This window comes from Mustela lutreola, chromosome 5 (assembly GCF_030435805.1).
Source record: "Mustela lutreola isolate mMusLut2 chromosome 5, mMusLut2.pri, whole genome shotgun sequence".
Classification (NCBI taxonomy): Eukaryota; Metazoa; Chordata; class Mammalia; order Carnivora; family Mustelidae; genus Mustela; species Mustela lutreola.
The window spans coordinates 40,709,349-40,732,843 of record NC_081294.1 but is presented as its reverse complement, the minus strand read 5'-3'; the positions used below and the strand labels follow the sequence as shown (position 1 = coordinate 40,732,843).

The window sequence follows — 23,495 nt, the reverse complement described above, 5'->3', positions numbered from 1 at the left end:
GGTGACTGCTGCACCTACTATGTGCTATGTGCCAAGAAAACAGACAAAACCTCTGCTTTCACAACAATCTATTGATGGGGAAACCATCACACCAAAGAAACAAAGAAACAGACAATATGTTAGAAAAATGCCCTGAAGGAAAATAAAACATTGGAAGGAATCAGATGCTGGGGCACGTTCCATCAGTTAGGATGGTCAAGAAAGCCCTCTTTGATGAGGCTGCTTTGAGTAGAAACATAATTAAAGGCCAGGAGGAAACCCAGTGGATATCAGGGGGTGAGTTTCTGGGGGGAAAAAACCAACAAAACACAACAGGTGCAAAGGTCAGAGTGCTCTTGACATACTGAAGAAATAGCGAGAAGGCTCTTATGAGGTGATCACGGTAGAAACTTTAGGTATGCTTCATGAGCTGGGAAGCCACTGACGAATTTTGGGCAGGGAGCTCATGCTGTCTGCTTAAGTTTCAAATCTTTATTCTGGCTTGTGTGTTGAAAATAGGCCATAGGGGCTGGGGATCGAAGAACCAGGGTTTTTTGCAAGAGACTAAGTTGGAGAGGACACTGATTTAGACTAATATTAGTAGTGCCACTGGCAGGCAGTGGTCAGATTCAGGAGGAAACTGGAGATAACCTAAACATCCATGGAAGAAGGGGAGGAAAATTTGGAAAAAGTATTAAAGTTATTCTTTCTTTACAGCAGCTTCAGGGAGATGGGCAAACACTGAGAAAGAATGGATTCCTTTAAGTAAGCCCCACAGCTTGCAACTACATTTGCAATTAATAATGCTTTCAAATTCAGCACAGCCATTAGTAAGCTTAATAATTGGCTGGAGAAACAATACTTGCTGAAGCAATATACTAATCGAGGCAGTTTTAGGAGCAGAGCTAGAGAAAGGCACTGCGTTTTTTTAAAAAAAAAACTTGTGGGCATTGGGGACATATTACACATTTGATGTGGAAAACTGGAAGTGGTAGAAAAATATAAAGAGGTAATCCAAGTTTTTCTAGAGTGTCATTATCTAGAGATAACTTATGTTTGCAAATAATTTCAATACATGGGTTGCATGTAATGTAATCTATAGATTATTAATGGATACATATTAGTTACTATATATGCATCGTATGTGTGTGTGTGTATAAGTATGTATATTATGTGTTTGTATTTCACATGTTCTTACCAGGCTTGCATTTGGATTTTACTCTACAAAATTTAGCTGTAAGAAATGCCCCATTTCTTTCAATCTCTGAATTTAATGAACCCTTCAAGATGGATCTCTTGGGGAAATTCAATCTCAGGCATTTTTTGTACCTCTTCTTCTCTTTGGGCCAAGCTGAGCCTTTTGCAATCCAGTACACTGTAGGCACCACTGCCAATATACCTGTCCACCTCTACTCTGTCCCTGGAAGAGACCTGCTGCTTCTATGTCAACCTTGATCCTGGGGTCTCTGATCCTAGTGGTTGGTGTCTATGAGTCCTGAGAGGGACTGCTGGGTTCCTTCTTGATGTTTTGGAGTCTGCACACTTCTGGCTTCTCTGTGTCATAGTTCTTGAACCCCCCCTACTTCCTTAACTGCCTCTTTCTGTCTTTAGAGCAGGTGATTATGCTCTGGTGCCAGAAATTTCTGCCTTCAGCCCTACAACTTGAGAAACCATAACCAATGCTGCTGATAAAACACAAATTTAAGTTATCTTTTTAGGATAGAGTAAGAAGATAACCACTCATTCCTTCTAGTCTTTTTTGTGATTTTAATAAAAAGATCACAAGTTAATCTCTCAACAGTTATTTTTCTGGACCCATATATAAAACAACATTTTTATAGAAAATTGAACTTTTGCTTTACTGTGTCATACCTGCTTTTAGCACTGAACAATATTTATGAGAACTTTCCCCTATTGTTATATTCTTTCGAACCCAGATTACAATGGCCGTGTAAATATTAAATGAATAAAAATTGTATATGTAATTGATACCCAAATTTAGACATTTAGGTTGTTTCCAATGTTCCCAATTACAAGCAATATGATTGTGAGTCATAATGTATCAAGTCTTTCTTTCTTTCTTTCTTTTTTTTCAAAGATCTCATTTATTTATTTATTTGAGAGAGAGAGAAATGGGGGGAGGGAAAGGGAGAGGCAGGAAATCTCAAGCAGACTCCACACTGGGCACCGAGCCTGATACTGGGCTCGATCTCACAACCCTGAGGTTGACCTGAGCCAAAACCAAGAGTCAGACACTTAACCCACTGAACGCACCAGGTGCTCCTATGATATACCTGAGTCTTTAACAGCAGTTCTAATAATGTATTTTTTTAGGATAAATTTTTAGAAGTAGGATTATTGGAGCATGAATTTTTAAGGCTCTTTCTACATTTGTCAAGTGCATGGTCTGGACACACATTTATGGACTGTAGTGCAGTTCTTTGGTTTGGCAGGTTGGAATCCCAAGTGGTCATCTTTAAGCAAGCTTACTTTATAGGATTCTGTTCTAAGGACGCCTGCTGGCATGCAAGTAGAGAATCCAGGTGACCCCGCAGTTACTCTCCGCCTGCCCTCCCCTCTTCCCATCACTCCCCAGCTTGTTCTTATGGACTTTGTACCTGACAGGGTGTGTAGGTGTGAATGGGTGTGCACAGGACCGTAAACTTGAATGCAGAGCTTTCTCTTCAGAACCCTGTGCCGCATCGAGATGTTAGATACACTTCACTCCTCAGGCTTATGGTGGCTTGATGGGCCCCCCAGTTCTTACACTTGCACACCACCCTCCAAACTCTATCCCCACTCCTGTGAACTTTCAGCACATTTTCTTCGTTCTTTGCTCTGTCACATTTGCTTTTCTCCTAGCTGTGTCTGGAAAAATTCCAGTGTGTTCTTACTCATTATCTCCTTCCACTGGACTGTATTTTTAGTTGTTATTTCAAAAGCCCCCAGCCAAATTACAACATGTTGTCGTGATGACCAGTCATTGACATGGCTGTGTGTCTGGCTATGCTATGAGTTAGAGGACCAGGACACATGGGAATGTTGGGTGTGTGTATTTGAAATAAACAGAAAAGGTGAATAATAATAGCTAGCATTTATTGAGCATATAGTATAATCCAGGCAGTATCTTGAGTGTTTTACATGTATTTCCTTAACTAATCCTCACAACAACTCCAGTGCCCAGGAGAGGACTAGAAAATAGATTTAAAAGCATTGTCAGGGGCTTTTGTGGGTGGCTCAGTGGGTTGGGCCTCTGCCTTTGGCTCAGGTCTTGATCCCAGGGTCCTGGGATTGAGCCCCACATCGGGCTCTCTGCTTGGCAGGGAGCCTGCTTTTTCCTCTCTCTCTGCCTGGTTGTGATCTCTCTCTCTCTCTCTCTGTCAAATAAATGAATAAAAAAAAATTTAAAAAAAAAAAAAGCATTGTCAGCCTTCAGAATATGTGGGAAAGACTTCTGATATTCCCTAGGGAAGCTAGCTAACTATTGGCAGTCTACATATGGCATCAACAGTTATAGAAGTTGTAACTCAAAGAGTTGATTGGTGGCCTTACTACACCTGATTCAGACAGTGGTTTAGATACAGCTTAAGTCAAAGTACTGAGTGGAAGAAAGAAAAATATAAACAAAACACACCTTTATGTTGATTGCTAAGGCTTGAGCAACTTTCAGGCGTGGGGTTAACTTACACATTTATTTTTACTTGTTTAACGTGTATTTCTTGTGTTAGGCTCTGCAGATACCAAAGTGAATAAGACAGTATGGTTGAGATGACACACATATTTAAGTGAATAATTAAAATAGAGTGTGTTAAAAGCTATGATATGTAATTATAGGTGCTATAAAACATACAGGAAGAGGAAGTTCTGGGAGCTTCCCAGAGAGGAAAATGTTTAACTAAGTCCCAAAGGACATGCAAGGGCTTGCCAGGGAAAGAAGGGGAGGGAGAGAAAGGGGACAGAAAGTGTGTCCCACGTCCTCCAGTGGGAATTTGGCATTTCTCTGTGGTAGAGTTTGTTATGGAATAGTGTCAGAAACAGAGACGGAGAACTAAGTAGAGCCCAGGTTAAATCAGTATTTTTCCTACATTGCATTGGGAGAGAGGAAGACATTACAAGATTTTGGACAAGTGGGGGACATGAGTTAGTTTCTTCTAGAAAAAAGCGAAGAGATACATGTTAACTTCAGCGCAGCTAATGGTTGGGAGGAGGAAGAGTATAGACAGATGACCAAATAAAGGTTCATTCACTTATTCATTCAAGTGTTCATTTATCCCTTCATCTTTTTGAGTACTTGTATATGCCAGACACTGTTTTAGGGGCTGGAAATACCATCAGTGAGCATAACAGACCAATTCAGGGGATTACATTTAAGACATTCTGATGTGTAGGAGGACGTACTAGCCCACCGCTGTAAAGATCAATCATGCAAAAGAGGGGACTAGAGGAGACATCCTGTGTTCATTCTGGTGGTCAGGAAAGCCATCTCTTTGAGGTGAATCTGAGCAGAGACTTGAGTGAGGAAGTGTGTAGTTTTGATCCCCTGGGATAGAGACATCCAGATGGAGGCAGCGCACACTGAGAAACCCTGAGGTGAGAGCCCACTTGTTCCTTCTGGGTATGATGAGGAAGCCTTTACAGCAGGAGCACCATGAGAAAAGGAGAATGGGGTAAAGGTGGAGACCATAGAACAGCCAAGAGCCAGCTTTGTGGAGCCTCGTAGGCCATGCAAGTGTTCTGGGTAATACTGCGGGTGTCATGAAAGCCATCTCGAGGGTGGTGATTAGGGAAGTGACACGTTCCAACTGAAACATTTTTCAAAGCTCACTCTGTCTACTGGGTGGAGAGTGGATAATGTACAGAAAACAGGGGAAGCAGGAACACCAATTGGGAGGCCTTTGCCATCACCCAGATGAGGCGTGTTGTGGTTGGTAATAGGTTAACGAGCGTGGAAAGGGTCCGAAGTCGGAGACATTTTTAAGGTAGAGCTACACGATTTGCTGATGTGTGTGATATATGAGAAAAGGAGGCTTACTGAGAATTACTCTAAGATTAAGAGGTCCAAGCAATGGGAAAATAGCCTGCTTCTTGAGATGGGAAGCAGGGTTGACGGGAGGACCATGAAGAGTTCAATTATAGACCTGTAACTGAAGGCACAGTAGGCAGTGGGACACAAGTGGTTGCAGTAGTCTCTGCAAAGGTAACAGGAGGGCCTTCATTAGGGTGTTGATGGCGGACTGGAGAGGAGAGAGGAGTTTTAAGAGCTACTCAAAGCAGGTAGTGGCGTAGGTTAAGGAGGAGAAATGGAGTCAGATGCCTGGTTTCTAGCGTGGTCAAGTGGAATAATGCCTCTTTCCACTTAGTGAAAAAATCCAGAGGAACGAATGACTCCCAGTGAAAAAGGTTTCTTTTAATAGGTTCTCATAGATCCTAGGGTCTCCATACCATATTCTTTTTTAGGCCAGCCTCGTTTGGGGTTCGAGAAGAGCAACGGTCATCAAACTCATTTCAGAAAGAGTCAGAGTAAGTCATTTCAGTTTCAGCAGTCCACACAGTCTCCATCATAATTCTTCAACTCTGCTTTTTTTTTTTCCCCCAAGATTTTATTTATTTATTTGACAGACAGAGATCACAAGTAAGCAGAGAGGCAGGCAGAGAGAGAGGAGGAAGCAGGCTCCCTGCTGATCAGAGAGCCCAATGCGAGGCTGGATCCCAGGTCCCTGAGACCATGACCTGAGCCGAAGGCAGAGGCTTTAGCCCACTAAGCCACCCAGGTACCCCTCAACTCTGCCTTTGTCGTGGAAAGCAGCGATAGGAAATGCACCCAGGATTGCGTGTGACTGTGTTCCAATGAAATTTTATTTGTGAATACAGGCAGAGGGCTGGATTTGGCCCACCAGCTATTGCATGGCTGGCCCTATAGTAGAGCAACACCAAGAGGTTTGTTCCTTCATCTTGAGCAGAAAACTTATACACTGTCTGAGCAAAGGTAGGTGAGAAATCAGAACACTGAGCAACCACAAGGCTGGACCCTGGCAAAATATGCAGAGCGGGCTTCATTAGCAGCAGAGCCCAGTGATGAGGGCCAACTATAGCTGGGCGATGGGGAGCAGCTTGTTATCAGATGATGGGAAATTCCGCTTTTCCTTGAGCCCTTATCCACAGGGTAAATGATTGACTACAGGGGCGAGGCCTCATGTGGCCCACATTTTTATTTCCCCCTTGGGCTGGATTTCTTATAACAAGAATAATTTCAAGGGAATGATCAGACAAATACTGAACACATGCCACTTGTGTTCTTCCTTAAGGACCCTCAGCAACTGTGGGCAAAGGAGTGTTTGCAAAATAGACCAGAGACCCTACACTGAGTTTGCATATAGATTAAAAAAAAAAATTGCAAAGAAAAAAAAATATATATCTCTTCAGCTGTTTTCTCATTTCCAGTTTTGGGAGAATGGATTTTCTTAGAGCAAGACTCACCTCTCAGGTTTAATTTACTGGCACTGGCATTTAGCATGATAGTTCCCAAATGGATGGAAGCCCCCAGAGTTAACACGCTGTGCAGCAGTGAGATTCTTCCCGAATGCAGGTCTTACCTGGTCACCTCAGTCTGGCCTGGCTTTGCATTCAGGCCTGGCCTCTAGCGGGGCGTCTTTGATCCTGATAGCCTTTGTATTCCTTGCAGCTTTGAACTCCCATTACACTCTATACAGACAGAGCCTCTTAAGGCTTTGAAGTTTTTCTCATGGCCCACATGTGTGATCTTTGAGGACCTTGAAGAGCCTATTAAAAGCTTGCTACTAGAATTTTCCTCCACAGGTTTGCATTTGAAAAATACCTGACCTTCATCAGCGGAGCATGAACCACCAACCCCGCCCTCCCACCCTCCTCTGGGGTCTTCAAAAACAAAAGGAGGGTTTTTTGTTTGGCTGGTTGTTTTTTTTTTTTTTTTTTTTTTTTTTTTTTTTTTTTTTTTTTTTGGTTTCTGGGTTTTTTTTGAATTGCATTGAACTCCATTTTGCATAATCTTCTGGGAAAGATTTTTCGATCTCTACCATTTTCTATAGCCAGCATATTTTCACAAGGTGTATTAGCAGTCATCATCATCACATTGGATATTAAGTTTGTAAACAAAAAGTGAAACTTTAGCAGTTTTTTCTTTTTAAGGAATTTTATTCAGTTTTCAGTGAGCATGTTTAAAATCTGGTGGGAAGAGCACTGGGTTGCAATCCGAGTGTGTAGGGTTAAGTCCCATGCGCACCACTTGAGAGCTTTAGGAACTTAAGTTTCCCGACCACCCTGAGCACCAGTCTCTTGCGACAAAGGACACCATGATACCAGATTACATCGTGACTGTGAGGATAAAGTGAGGCAACATCGAAAACCTCCTTAGTGCGCTGTTTGCCATAGAGTAGGTGCTCAATAAATCAATGTCAGAATTTCCCCACTTGCGAGCAGCAAGTTCTACACTTAGGAGAAAACAAAGTAACTTGCAGTAGAGAAATGAAGGCAGGGTAAAGGGCATCCTGTTTTAATACTAGAGGTCAGAGGTTCTCCAAAATGTGGTCCCCAGAACCTACAGCATCAGCATCACCCAAGAACTTGTTAGAAAGGCATATTTAGGGCCCCACTCCAGAGATACTGAATTAGAAATTGTGCAGGTGGACCCAGCAATCTGTGTGTTTTTTTTTTTTTTAAAGATTGTATTTATTTATTTATTTGACAGACAGAGATCACAGAGATCACAGGTAGGCAGAGAGGCAGGTAGAGAGAGAGAGGGGGGAGGAAGCAGGCTCCCTGCAGAGGGGAGAGCCTGATGTAGGGCTCAATCCCAGGACGCTGGGATCATGACCTGAGCTGAAGGCAGAGGCTTTAACCCACTGAGCCACCCAGGCGCCCCGCAATTTGTGTTTTAACCAAGATTTGATACTACCCAGTGATTTTGGAGCACCATGCTCCAAAATGATGAAACAGTTTTATACGAATTATCCTAGTTAGTCTTTCTGTTAAAAAAAAAAAAAAAAAAAAAGGTTTTTTAAGGAAAAAAAAAAAACTTAAAAAAAACCTAGCTGGAAGGCCTGAAAACTGACCATTAGGAACCCAAAGTAACATAAAGCAAATATTCAAAAATAATAGTATTCAAAAATAATAGTATGCCAGAGTATTCAAAAATAATAGTATTCCAAGTCCGTGGAACACCTAGAACACACCTAGAACATGGGAATATATAAAGACCACATGAATGGGAATAGGGGCATTCCACAGAGGTTAGAGCAAGGGGGTTTGGGGCCAGCCATCATCATGTGCAGTTTGCAAGGACTTGGGCATGAGAGCAGAAAAGCTTATAGTGAAAACAACAGGGCTTTAGCCGTTCTCTGATTGGACGTTTTTAGCACAGAGAAGCAAGAGGTGAGCTGACAAGAAGGGGAGCCTCTCATGTAATCTGTTTGGGGGGGGCATATTTGTCTTTCTGTGGCTGGTCTTGAGGGGAAACATACAGAGGTTGGCCGTCACTGAGTAAGGCTTGACCTTGCGCTGGTTGCGGCACATAGTGCCCGTCGGAGTTTGATTGTTTTATAGGGTCTGGCCATTGTTTGTACATTAGGCTGTCAAGAAACCCAGAAAATAAGTGCATATATTTAAAGGAGATTATGTATGCTTTTTAAAAAGGTTTTATTTATTTGTTAGAGAGAGAGCGCACAAGATGGGGGAGAGGGAAAGGGAGAAGCAGGCTTCCCACTGAGCAAGGAGCCACATACAGAACTCTATCCCAGGACCCTGGGATCATGACCTGAGCTAAAGGCAGACGCTTAATTGACTAAGCCACCCAGGCATCCCAGGAAATGACCTATGCTTTAAAAATGTTACAGTTACAATATTTCTGAAGTTATTGATACAGAGGAAAAGAGGCTAACATTCCCATGGGCTCTACTATTTATACTTTACCTAAAAAGGCATTTAAAAATTAATTTACGTAAGAAATATTACCAACACAAACATTATCTGAGCCTAAGCCGCCTGTATGTGCTCTGTCGTGGGTTTTGTTCAGGGCAACTAATAGAGGTAATGAAGACCGTATGCACACACGACACGACATAATTAGCTGTAAAAGTGATGCATACTGTCAAAGCAAAAATTGCACTGGGCAAAATTAAACAGATAAGGATGACTTTTTCAAGGCTGTTTGCTGTTGGAGAGAGAAACCAGAATGCAATCTGAACTCAATTTCGCTGAAACAGAGGACAGGAGAGGTTTCCAGGAATCGAGTGGGGGTGGGGCTCACAGGCCATCTGTGTTTGCTATCTGGCCTTACCCAAAGGAAAACAGGAGGTAGTTTTACAATTCGGAGCAATGTGTCCATGGAAGTTAGGCTCCTACTCTCCCACAGAAACTGGGAGGTGTAGGAGCTCTGTCTTCCTTAATGATAACATTTCAAAGGGATGGCTGCTAGGTCCATGAGGAAGACAGTTCTAGCTTGTAAAACTAGAAAAAGCCTTTTAAAAATATTTCTATCCCAGAAGCCAGAGAAGGAATTTACAATTACAAGGTTCCTAAACTAGATGCTCTAAGATCCTACCTGTTAGAATGGCTAGCATCAAAAAAGACAAAAAATAACAAGTGCTGGGGAGCTTGTAGAGAAGAGGGAACTTTTGTATACTCTTGGTGGGAATGTGAATTAGTGCAGCCACTATGCTAAACAGTATGGAGGATCCTCGTAGAAATACCATATGATCCAGTAATTCCACTCCTGGGTATTTACCCAAAGAAAATGCACACACTAATTTGAACAGATACATGTGCCTCTATGTTTATTGCACCCTTATTTACAATAGTCAATATATGGGAGCACCCTGTGTCCATGGACAGGTGAATGGACAAAGAAGATGTGGCGTGTATAAACCATGGAATATTACCCGGCCATAAAAAAAGAACGAAACGTTGCCATTTGCGATAACATGGATGGACCTAGACGGTATTATGCTAAGTGAAATAAGTCAGACAGAGAAAGACAAATGCCATATGATTTGTGTGTGGAATCTGAAATACAAAATAAATGAGCAAAAAAACTAAATCAGAAGCAGACTCCTACGTACAGAGAAAAAAACGTGGTTGCCAGAGTCGTGGGAGGGGGAGGGGCTGAAATAAGTGAAGAGGTTTAAGACGTACAAAGTTCCAGTTAAAAAATAAATCACAGGGATGTAAAGTACAGCATAAAGAATATAGTCAACAATATTGCACTAATTTTATATGGTAATAGATTGTAACTACACTTATGGTGGTGAGCTTTTCGTAATGTACATAAATGTTGAATCACGATGTGGTGCACCTAAGACTACTATAATATTGTATGTCAACTGTATTCCAGTTAAAAAAAACTAAGGCAAATACTAAGTCTAAGAAAAAAACTAAGTTAAAAAAAACTAAGGCAAATACTAAGTCTAAGAAAAGGGAGGCCAGAATCTAGAGTACAGAGAAGTCTGTCTAAAGTCTAGTCAAGCTGAGCAGAAAGTTAAGATCGCCTTGGTCAATACCCAATCTTTCATCTTTCTTGAAAACACCAGGGACCTTATATTTAAGGTTAATAAAACCCACACTAGAAAAACAATCCAATTTTATTCCGGGTCGCTCTTTTAAGTCAGAGTACCTTAGCATCCTTTGTGCAGACTGTTGATTGGCAAGAAAATAAATACTGTCTTTTCTAATTTACCTGCAGTTCTTTCAGAGGACCATTCAGTGGTGAACAGGATGGGTGAAGGAAGCCTTGGATAGGGAGTATTTTGAGCTGCCTGGGATCCCGTGCGGATGTACTTTTGGGAAAGATGCTTCCCATGTGACTGAGACTTACCAGGACTGGAAGAGGAGACACATTCTCCAAAGATCATTGGTCCAAAGCCGGAACCTGCTGATCAGATATAATTTTATTGCACAGTTCAATACATCAAAAGAAAAAGAAAAACTGCTCTAGTCATCCTGTCTCTTGGTCTCTCCTCATTCCCAGAAGTGGTCCTGTGGTTTTTCTGGGGAGCTATCAAAGAATGCTCCCCACCCCCACCCCCTACGACTTGACATTTTCTTCACTCTTGGCTTCCATGGTATCACCCTCATCTGATGTTCCTCACACATCTCTGGGCATTTTTTCTCATTCTCCTCTTCTGGTTCCTCCTTCTCTCTGGCATGGCTTAGTATTAGAGTCTATCAAGCTGCTGGCCCTCTGGTTGGATGATGACATTCCTCCTCCTGGGATCTAAATCCCATAGAATGCTGGAAATCCCAAGTATATCTCCTTCCCAGCCACCCCTTCTGAACTCTAGACACAAATATCCAATTGTATCTTTGACATATTCACCTGAATGTCTTTTAAAAACAATTTTTTAATTAATTTTTAGTATACCCAGTTTCTGGCTTGAACTCATGAGCTCCGAGATCAAGAGTCATATGCTCTTTCAACTGAGCCTGCCAGGCACCCCTTCACTTAAATGTCTTCTAGGTATCTTGCATAACATCTTTTTCCCATCTCATGAAATTTCTCTCTCATTACTCAGATAAGCAATTCAGAAATGGAACTTCCATTTCTTCTTCTTATCCATCCAAGGATCTGTTGTTTTTACCTATCCCTTGACTTCCCAAATGTAGCTTTATTCCACCCATAGCCACAACCCTACTCGAAGCCACTGTCCTCATATACCTGAACTCAGGCAAGGGCCCCTTACAGGCTTGTTCTCTTTCTCTCACATTTGCATCCCCAGGGCCACTTTTGTGCATAATTCACTTCATTGCATTCTCTTTTATTATCTGATGGAAGATAAACTTCTCATCTTTGTGTACAAAGCCCGAGGGATCTGGCTTCTGGCTACTTTTCAGAGCTTACCCCAGATTCTTTATTCTTTGCTCACTCCCTTCCCAAGATAGTGAATACAAATGTCTTTTCTGTCTTAGGACCTTTGCACGTACTCTTCTCCTGATTCCCTCTAACTCATGGATTCTCCACATGTATCAGAATTCAGCTGAGTGTCACTTCCCATGTTCCCTGATTACCTAGAGTTTCCCTCTGAGTTATTCTCTATCCACTAACCTGTCAATGCCCGTGATAGCTTTATGACCCCAAGTATGAGTCATGAACCAACTGCATGGGCATCCTGGATGCTCTTTGTGTGCTTGTGGGAAATGCAGAACCCCAGTTCCCATCCCAGACCAAAAGAATCAGAATTGCATTTTTTAAAATATTTTATTTATTTATTTGACAGGCAGAGATCACAAGTAGGCAGAGAGGCAGGCAGAGAGAGAGAGAAGGGAAGCAGGCTCCCCGCTGAGCAGAGAGCCCGATGCGGGATTCGATCCCAGGACCCTGGAATCATGACCTGAGCCGAAGGCAGAGGCTTAACCCACTGAGCCACCCAGGCACCACCCCCAGAATTGCATTTTAACAAGATCCTCAGTAGATTCATGGGAACATTAAAGTTTGAGAGGTTCACTTTGAAGTACTGATCACCGATTATATTTCTTCAGCTATGCACTTGCTTATTGTCTTTGTCCATTAATAATGTAAACTCTGTGAAGGGAGGGTCTTGGTCACCTTCTGTACTGTGGTATCCCAGTGCTTAGCACAATGCTTGGCATGTGGTTGGCAATTAATACATATTTGATAAACGAGAGATCTAATCTAACTTTCTCAATTGATCCATGAAGAAACTAAAGCTGAGAGAAGGTTAATGACTTCTTTGAAGTTACATAGCTGTTGTTAACATGGCTAGTGCTAAAAAAGAGAAAAGTGTTCTTGACTTCTAAGAAAGTGTATTCTGCATGTGTGTGACCTTGAAAACAATGGTTCTGGATGAGGTTACAAACCTAAAACTTTAACTATTGTCCCTATATGGAGTTTTGATATTAATAGCAATGATTACTTATTTATATTCAAATTTGTCATTTATAATGGAAATTTAACCAGAATTATTGTTATACATTTTCTTCTATTAAGAACAGAGAAAATGGTACACAGAGCTAACAAGTCTGTGGTTTCTATATTAATAGATCAAGAAATCACTGAAAAAAGCAAAGAAGAAGAGAAAGGAGGGATGCCTGAGTGGCACAGCCGGATCAAGCATCTGACTCTTGGTTTCAGCTGGGCTTATGATCTCAGGGTCATGGGATCAAGCCCTGAGTTGGGCTCTGCATTCAGCAGGGAGTCTGCTTGAGATTCTCTTTTGCCTTCTCCCTCTGGCCCTCCCCCCACCAAAATAAATAAATATTTAAAAAAGAAGAGAAAGGAAATTTTCTTGTAAGAACAGCTATCCAAGAACAAGTTTAGTGGAATGAACAGCTCTTTGGCCAGAGGAGGACTGCCTGGTTGCAGTTGACCAAGTGGTTGAAGGCTGTCAGAGGTAACCCAAGGATGTAACTTGGATTTTGCTGACGTGGTTCCTGATTTATTTTAATTATCCTTACTGGACTTACATTTAGTTCAGTGAACATTTCTGTTTAATTAGAAAAGCTCCTTCCATGATTTAAATTTTGCTTGTCACTCACAGTTTAAAGTTTAAGCTCCTAATTGGAGGCCACAAACGAACCATAACACAGAACTTGGGATTCTCTGACCCCGACATACCCTTTTGATTTGAAATGAAATTCTCTGTTGCCAGAGGTGTTCACCACATATCTTCAGTCTGGCTTTTTCTCCTATAAGAGGAAAGGCAATACAGGGGAGTTGGTTCTAAAGATGAGGGTGTGTTTGATGAAGAATCCATGCTCTAAGACTATGTTCAGATCATTGTCCATAGACTAGAAAGCAACCAAAGATCAGCCAGTTCAACCCGCCTCTAACACAGGAGGCTTATACAATATCCTGGTATGTGGTCATCAGTGTAACCTTTTTTTTTATTGTGATAAAATACACATAACTCCACAGAATCCACGTGGTTATCAACACTGGTCATTTCTCAGTTTTATTTTTATAATAGCCATCGTAATGAGTGTGAAGTAGTAGCTTATTGACATCGAGGTATTCTTAAACATTTCCCTCCTGAGGTGGCAAGTTCAAAACAAGACCAGGAGAATGTTGCAGACCACCCTCTAGTTGTAGAAAATTCTTACTCTTTGTTACTAAATCTTACCTTTCTCTAGCAGTGACTCTCAACCTTGGTTGCCCATCAGAATCACTTGAGAGCTCTTAAAAATTCCAGTATTTAGGCTGCAAAACCCAGACCAATTAAATCCATGTCTTTGAGATTAGAGCTCATACATTGGCATTTGTGAAGGCTCCATAGGTGATTAAAAAATGTCTTATTTAAATTCATTTATAATGAACATATAGTGTGTTCTTAGTTTCAGGGGTGGAATTTAGTGATTCGTCAGTTGCACATAACCTCAGTGCTCATTGTATCAAGTGGCCCTCCTCAATGCCCATCATCCAATTACCCCATCACCCCGCCTACTCCCCTCCAGCATCCCTCAGTTTGTTCTCTAAAGTTAGGAGTCTCTTCTGGTTTGCCTCCCTCTCTGTTTTTATCTTATTTTCTTTCTCCTTCCCTTCCCCTATGTTTTGTCTCTTAAATTCCACGTGTAAGTGAAATCACAAGATATTTGTCTTAATGTGTAACCAAAGTCGAGAACCACTGCTTCCAGCCTGACCATTGGTCTCACTTAGTTCTGAAGCCTGCAGGACAGCAGTTGCTACAACCCTATCACAGTGCCTTCTCGGATGACTCCTATTAAATAGCCAGCCTTTCTTCCCGCTCTGGGAGTTCTATCCTCCACTCCCTCCTAGATTTTTTACCATAGTATGTATCGCTGATAATTCACATAGTTTCTCATTTATCTGTTCATTGTCTGTTCTCTGTTTTGCATATCTCTGCTTCTAGAAGATAAACAACAATGCCTAATGAGAGTAGGTGTCAGAAAATAGTGTGGAATGAATGAATGAATGCATAAATCTACTCTTATTTCAAATGACAGGGCTTCAGTTAGTTAAAAATGGCTTCTGTGTCTTCTCTGTCTGTCTTCTCTTCTCTAGATAAAACCTTTGTACCTACAGCCAGTCTTCAAAGACATTGATGAATAAACTTCACTGTTATGAATACATTGTCTTTCTTTCACTAAATTAGGAAATAATTGAGTACTTTCCATGTACTACCCATACCTGTACACACAATTTGCAGATTAGACACCGTGCTAGGATCTGGGAATTGCAGTGAAAAGAGAACCAAAGTCATTCTGTGGGAGTGAGACAGAGACAATAATCAACAACAGAAGTCATTTCAGATAACAAGTGCTATAAAGAAAATGCACAATGTTTGTTGGCTGTGGCACATTAAACAGGGATTAATTTTACTCTGAGACCTGAAGGAGAAGAAGAAGGGAGCCACTGAAGAAGCATTCCAGGAGGAAGGCACAGCAAGTACAGAGACTCTGAGTGAGGGTGCGGGGTGGGAGGGGGTGCCGGGCATGTTGCAAAAGGGCTCTCAGTCAGAGCCTCAGAGAAGGATAAGGAGAAAAACCACTGTTGCCTCCTTTGATAGACGCTTCACCTGCATTCACGTGGCCCAAGATCAGATTAGTTCGGGGTAGCCATATCACTCTCTTGAAGCCTTTTCCTCCTGAATTAAATCTTCCTTGTCCAATATGTGTTAACATGGTAGCTGGAACTTAAGTATGGAAGAGTGATTTGGATGAACATAGGTTGAATTTCTTTTCCTAAACCCTTAGCCATAACAACTTCAATCAGTCAATCAAAACACTTGTTAGCAGAGTGGAGGAAGTTGCTGGTTTTCCAACCACTGCAATGCTGGGTCCTTATTCCAATTGGCCCCTAGTCTTCCATGCCTAATGGAAAGAAATTTGGATGGGGCCAGAACTAGAATGTGGTGGGCTGCTGCTAACTGGAGCCAGCACATCTTGGTTTTCAGTCGAAGTAGCTCAGTAAAGACAGCTGTTTCTTGTATCTTGGGACCCTGTGTTTCCAGTGGGGGGGGGGGGGTCACAGGACAAGGAGGTTCTCCCAAACCAGACAGTAATATATTTTGACAGTTCAGTTCTCCCCTCTTGGCCTCAATTTCTCCATATTGTAATGTAGGGTTTGGGTCTGGAAGTTTTGAGATCCTTTTGAAATTTCTTTAAAGAAGAAAATTTCATTACTACTCTATTAAAAACAAAACTTTTATAAAAGTTGGGTATTTATCCTTTCTGATGGAGACGTAATAATCCGTTGTATATATGGATCGTATCTTCTTTATCCGTTCATCTCTTGAAGGGCATCTTGGCCCTTTCCACAGTTTGGCGACCGTGGCCATTGCTGCTATGAACATTGGGGTGCATAGGGCCCTTCTTTTCACTACATCTGTGTCTTTGGGGTAAATACCCAATAGTGCAATTGCAGGGTCATAGGGTAGCTCTAGTTTTAATTTCTTTTTTTTTTTTTTTTTTTTTTTTTTTTTTTTAAAGATTTTATTTATTTATTTGACAGAGAGAAATCACAAGTAGATGGAGAGGCAGGTAGAGAGAGAGGAAGGGAAGCAGGCTCCCTGCTGAGCAGAGAGCCCGATGCGGGACTCGATCCCAGGACCCTGAGATCATGACCTGAGCCGAAGGCAGCGGCTTAACCCACTGAGCCACCCAGGCGCCCTAGTTTTAATTTCTTAAGGAATCTCCACACTGTTTTCCAAAGTAGCTGCACCAACTTCCATTCCCACCAAGAGTGTAAGAGGGTTCCCCTTTCTCCACATCCTCTGCAACACTTGTTGTTTACTGTCTTGTTGATTTTGGCCTTTCTAACTGGTGTAAGGTGGTATCTCAATGTGGTTTTGATTTGAATCTCCCTGATGGCTAGTAATGATGAACATTTTTTCATGTGTCTGATAGCCATTTGTATATCTTCTTTGGAGAATTGTCTGTTCATGTCTTCTGACCATTTTTTGAGTAAAATAAGTCAAGCAGAAAAAAATCAATTATCAGATGGTTTTACTTACTTGTAGAGCATAAGGAATAACATGGAAGACATTAGGAGAAGGAAAGAAAAAGTGAATTGGGCAAAATTGGAAGGGAAGACAAACCATGAGGGACTGTGGACTCTGAGAAACAAACTGAGGGTTTTGGAGGGGTGTGTGGGGAGATGGGTGATCCTGGTGGTGGGTATTAAGGAGGGCATATATTACATGGAACACTGGATGCGGTGTATAAACAATGAAACTTGGAACACTGGAAAAACAAAATAAAACTAAAAAAGTAAACCTTTTTCTTATAGCTTCTTAATAACCTGCAGATTTTATGCTTTTATTATTGGGGACACTTGCTTCCAAATTAATTAAAAAAATGCTGAGTTTACGCTTGGAGGGCAGGGTTTATAGGACCAATTCAGATGCTGAAATTGATAAGAACACAGATTTGAGCTGTGATGTTGGGCACCAAAAGAAATAGGATTCAGGGCAGTGAAAGGAACCCCTGGGTATATTGATTGTCTGCTGTCTTTGCGATTGGATTTCCCAGAATCAGAGATCTATTTATTCAGGTCAACTTTGTTAGAATAATCTTCAAGCCATGACCTCTCCCTTGGACAGCCCGCCTATACACAGCAGCTTCTACAAGGACAGGGACAGGGTTCTGGAGACAGGGTGGCCCTTGTATTCATGCAGACCCTGGTCCAAGTTACTGTCATTCATTCATCCAATGCCATCTTTCCTTCATCTGACAAATGTGAGTGATACACTGTAATTGAATTGATCAGTGGATCACACAGACAAGGCCTCTGCCTCATGGAGCTTACACTCTAGCTAGGGAAGTGCACAAAACCGGAATCAACAAAATACATTTCTGAGCACAACTGAAGTAAGTGATCTGAAGGAAAATCACAAGCACTCTCATGGGGAATAACTGTGCAGTTTCAGGGTAATTAATTCCCCTCTCTGAGCCTCCTCTGCTTAATGGAGGAGTTAACTAGTATAACATGTAAACTGACAGTTACAGACATTGGCATACAAGGGGTACACAATAAATGTGTATTAAAGCTGCTCAGTTAAAGTTATCTTCCTGAAGATAAATGAGGGAAAAGATTTTCTTTCCCGTGCCTCAGAGTTTCCTTTAATTCTGTGTGTGTGTGTGTGTGTGTGTGTCCACACATATGTGTCTTTCAGTTCCAAGGAGGGTTTTGGGTCAGTGGAGAAGGTCGTGCTGCTCACGTTTCTGTCAGCGGTTATCCTGATGGCCATCTTGGGGAACCTGCTGGTGATGGTGGCTGTGTGCAGGGACAGGCAGCTCAGGTGAGTAGCAGGAGGACACCTCAGGAGGAAATCAGGGTAGAGTTCTAGGCTAGGCTCTCCCTGGACAGTTGGGATCTGACCTATGAATTCCATTACAATTGTAATTATGAAAGGGAAATGATATTGTAAAATAGAACAGGGAATAGATGACACATAATTCCCCATGACTAATATAACCAGTGTAAGCACTTATGATAATTTCTGTCCCATCTTTTTTCCTGTGTTCAACTTAGGGTTTTGGCAGGGGGTTGGTAATAGGTGTGAGATACACACACACACACACACACACACACACACTCATGTATCTAATATCTCATATCTAATTTAACCTCCCTGGTTTATCAGTGGTTCAGAAAAGAGGTGGCTGCCCTGTGACTAATCTTAAACCTGTGTCTTTTGCTCTTTCCACTTTATGAGTCTCAACCCAACTGCAATTAAAATCACTTGAAGACCTTTTGAAAATTGCTAATGTGTAGTATAAGTATGTCCCATGTAGTATTTGGAACATACTTATATTAAGTAGTTATTCATTGTTTATTTGAAATTGAAATTTGACTAGGATTCCTCTATTTTATCTGAAACCCTTGGGTGTTGGTGTGTGGGTGGGCTAATCACTCAAAGTCCCTGAACTAAGTGATCTCGGGAGAGACATGGGCATTGATATTTATAAAAATTCACCAGGTGATTCTAGGCTTCAGCCTGGATCGAGAGCCTCCAAGCCATAAAGGGACATAAAAGATGGGGTCCTGCCTGACCTGTGGCCTTCCTTTCTAAGCAAGGCATGCACGAATCCAGGGATGATGCCAAGAAAGTGTAAAAATACGATTCTGACCAGTGTCACAAACACGAGGCACACGGTAGTCAGACTCAGAGTGGAATACAGTGGAATTTGACACTGTTTGTGAAGAAGGCCCTTTGGGCAGGTCCCCTGAGAATAACCAAGCCATGGCCTAAAGGGAAGAGCAGGTGGGGAGAGAGGACAACCTTCTCCTCCTTAGGTCCTCAGGAGGGGTTCCATGCATGGGAGAGCTCAAATCAAGCCTGCGTGGCCTCAGAGAAGAAGATGGAGGGATTTGGGTGCAAGAGGGCAAGAGGGTCTGGAAAAGTCCGGTGGTTGGACCGTGCATGCCGTGTGACAGGAAGGAAAGGGAATCTAACAGAATGCATTGCACAGTTGACTTGTTTCCCCTTTGTCTCTCTCCCTTCTTTGTTTCCCTCTCCTTTTTTACCCCGCCTTGTGTTCCTTCCCCTCCCCCTTCCTATGTCCCTCCCCCTGCTTTCACTCACAGGAAGATAAAAACCAATTATTTCATTGTCTCTCTTGCCTTCGTGGATCTGCTGGTTTCGGTGCTGGTGATGCCCTTTGGTGCCATTGAGCTGGTTCAAGACATCTGGATCTATGGGGAGATGTTTTGCCTCGTTCGGACATCTCTAGACGTCCTGCTCACGACGGCATCAATTTTTCACCTGTGCTGCATTTCTCTGGATCGGTAAGGGCAGAGCAAGGGGCACAGCAGAGCTCCATGTGGGGGGCAAGGACCTGATGATTATTGGACCACACCTTTCTTTCTTCCTGGTTCATTAGAAGGGATGAATCTCAGAGAGATAAATCTGGCTACTCATGGGTTACCACACCCTCCAGTCTCTGCAGAGGGCTCCTTTTCAGTCAGGCCCTTTCTCAGGTCCTGCAGACAGAGATTTGAAAGGCTTAGAACCTGCCTGCGGGGGACCTCGCAATCTAGACAGTGACAGGGGGCTAATGTGTGGAAATCAGACCCACCCTAGAGCTCTACATTTTATACTGATGGTATGATCAAAACTCGGAGGGAGTAAGAATCAATACACCAGCCCTGTAGGTAGCAGGGCTGTTTCAGAATGATAGTCTCATGTTTAAACATTACCTCCTCCCCCAAAATGTGTCTGTATTATGATTTTATGTGCATGCAACTTGGGGAATCTTTTCCAGAAAGTTAATTATAAAATCTCGAATATTTGCTTGTTTGGGGGATGCAGGGCTAGCATGCAGATTTTGTTCTTTTTCTTCACATTTGATTTCAGGAGACCTAATGATTTCCACCTTTGCCTTATTTGTTTGAGATATATATCATTTGTCAGTTGTATTATTTCTTGCGCGTTTATATTCAGTAGTAAAAGCAAAATGCAATTTAAAACTCAGATGATCCTAGGATCATAGGCCACCACCATGGTATCTGTATCTTAGGGGTATCTCCCAAAAGAAGGTGTGGTGTGCAAGTCACATGTTATCAGAATGAGCAGGGACAAACTTTTCCTGTCTCTGGAAGAGTCCAAGAAACCCAGTTTTTCTTCCGGTCTAGGGATAGGTCGCTGTTTCTTTAATTGGGTGATAGGAAAAGCAGTTGACTAAAATTAGAGATTATGATGTATCCAAAATATGTGTCTTTAAACATGAAAATCAGAGTCTGTCCAGGGAATTACTCACCCTGGGGAAGGTCCTGAGGGCCTGAAAGCAGCTGCAGGAACACCGGATTCATCTCCTATCCCATGGGAAAGGTGCTTATTGATTGGAATGGGAGTGTAATGGCCAGCTCTGTTTAAATTATGTGAGTTTCTTCTCTCTTTTGCTCTACCAAGAACACATAGTTTAATGTGCTGAAGTTAAATGCGCATATGATGAAACTCTCTAGCTATGGACAGTGACATTGGTAAATCTGAGCTGCTGGCTGGCAGCCAGACCCATAGCCTCTCATGGTTTGAAATTTGTGTTTATGAGCTTATTTACAACAATCTGACTTCAGTCCATGAAAGACTTGAGGACAATCACTCTATACATGGAAATCAGCATGAAAAGAAATGAAATGCCAAGGAGTAGAAAATGCATGGAAATCTTACAGGCTAGCCTGCATGTGATCATTGCCAAAATGAGTGCCAAGACGGGAAGTGTTACAGGAACTTGGAGACGGCAAAGCTGGGGGGATTGTGGCACCTGGAGATAACCTTCAATTTGGGGCAAAAGCAAGAGGAAGAAAAGGAGCTGAATAGGGAGTGAAGAATTGGGAAGTGGGTGCATGAAGAATCATCTCCCTTATACGGAAAATTTACTCTGAGCAGTCCTGAGGGAAGGACTGAAGGTTCTCTAGGGAGATTTGGCTTCAGAGTTCCAGATTAACTGTCAGGATCTTTCGAAATCATGACATTTTCCCCGAGTAGGCGGGAGCCATCATGAAGCAGGATGGGCTGGTCGTTAAGAACCATCTGCTGTAGGACTGAAGAGATTGGGGTTCAAATCCCCGCTCTGCCAATGTTTGGCTCTAAGAACGGTGGTGAGTTATTAAGCTTTTCTGAGTCTCAGTTTTCTCATCTCTAAAAATGGGGGCAATAGCATCTATTTTACAGGATTACAGTTAGGATTAAGTGAGATAGTCCCCTGAAGGCATAGCACCGGCCTGGCTAGGCACCGTCGACAGTGCTAGTGGATATTAATTTCAGTTTCCTGCAACTGTCTGTGCACCTTATGATCCTTCTTATGGAACTTGGACCTCTTCAGGGAATAGCTGTTCCAGCAGATGCATCATCCAGGAATCAGGTAGTTATTCTTAATGTGGTCTTTCCTTATCCCCTGCATTTAAATAGTAAGACCTACTGATTTTCCTTCCTAAACAGATCCAACTCTGTTTCTCCCCGTCTTTATTATCCTAGTGCAAACTAATGTCATCTCTTGCGTAAGCCACCTCTGCAACCTTCTAATTGTTCTCCCCACATCTACTTTATCCTCCTCCTATCTGCTCACACCTTGTAAGAGTTGTAAGAGCCAGAGTCAACCATGCAACTCTGATCTTGTTGCTTCTTTGCCTGAAACCCTTCAATGGCTGTCATCAGACTGAGAATCAAGACCAGACTCCTTGGCCTGTAGGGTTTTGTGCCATCTGTCTCCTTCTCTGTCCTGAGCCTCACTTGATGCCCTTCACCGGTCTCACTCTCTGGGCTGCAAGCTGTCTTGGCCTCCTTTCCCTCTCCAGTGCTCTGTGCTCAGCCATCCCAGGACCTTAGCTCTGCCCTCGGCCTGGAAAGCTCCTTTGCCCCCTCCTTTCCTGCCTGTTTTTCAGATTTTAGCTCAATCCTTTCCTCCTTCCAGAAGCTGTCTCTGACCCCATCAAACCAGTTCTGCTTTGTAAAATTTAGTGCAATTGTGATTTAAATCGATTCTTTAAGTTTTTTGCATGTATACTTTTTTATTGAAGTATATTTAATATGCCATGTTATAGTACTTTCAGGTTTACGCACAATGCTTCAACAATTCTGTGTATTATATAATGCTCACCATGATAAGTGTAGTAGCCATCTGTCACCGTACAATGTTATTACAATCTTACTGACTACATTCCCTGTGCCGGAGTTTTCATCTCTGTGATTTATTCATTTCGTAACTGGAAGTTTGTACCCCTTATTCTTCTTTGTCTATGTCACCTATCTCTGCCCCCCACTTCTCCTCTGGCAACTCCCTATTTGTTCTCTGTATTTAAGAGTCTTAGGGGGTTTTGCTTTTTTTGTTTTGTTTTCTTTTCTTTTCTTTTCTTTCTTATATCCCACTCATATGTGGAATATCTTCCCTGAGGGGGGAAAGTGCAAGGATATGAAAAAGGACAGGGTCCCGCCCTCATGGAACTTTTCTTTTTCCCCCTTTTAATGGGGAAATTAACAATCGACTAGTAATTACATAAATACTGATTTAGGTATTTGGAAAACACTATTCAACAAATAGAGTATTCAGTACACTCTCTTTTTGAGGAGAGTCTCTTAAAAATCCTCTTTTTGTGCCACCATTAGTTCCAGTTCCTTCTCTGACAGTGGACATCAAAACCTCCAGTGCCATAAATAAGATGGAGTCAGATGGTTTCATTTGGTCCATTTTCCTCAAGGAGCCTGGGAAATTTGCCAATTGTCTCTAGCATCTCTTGTCCCTACACCAATATTCTCATTGTGCTGGAAGGTCCACCCTGAACATGACAACACGACATCTTAGCCTGGAAGAGTAGTACACTTTTATTTATCATCTAACTTATGTTTGTTTGTTTTTTTAATTTATTTATTTGACAGACAGAGATCACAAGTAGGTAGAGAGGCAGGCAGAGAGAGAGGCTCCCCACGGAGCAGAGAGCCCAATGTGGGGCTCGATCCTAGGACCCTGGGATCATGACCCAAGCGGAAGGCAGAGGCTTTAACCCACTGAGCCACCCAAGTGCCCTAACTTCTTTTTTTCTGTGTTCCTTCCAGCTGACAGGGCTGGACTGGGCT

The 23,495-nt window shown here is 42.2% G+C and overlaps 1 protein-coding gene across 5 annotated transcripts in view; it reads left to right on the top strand.

Moving 5' to 3' along the window:
- The window catches only part of HTR4 (5-hydroxytryptamine receptor 4), a 183,224-nt gene that overhangs the window by 80,823 nt on the left and 78,906 nt on the right, over nucleotides 1–23,495 (top strand). For all 5 annotated transcript variants that reach the window (XM_059173986.1, XM_059173984.1, XM_059173985.1 and 2 more), the window contains exons 3-4: nucleotides 18,096–18,221; nucleotides 19,511–19,711. In XM_059173986.1, coding sequence (XP_059029969.1) covers nucleotides 18,096–18,221; nucleotides 19,511–19,711 — 327 coding nt within the window. The remainder of the gene's footprint in view (nucleotides 1–18,095; nucleotides 18,222–19,510; nucleotides 19,712–23,495) is intronic.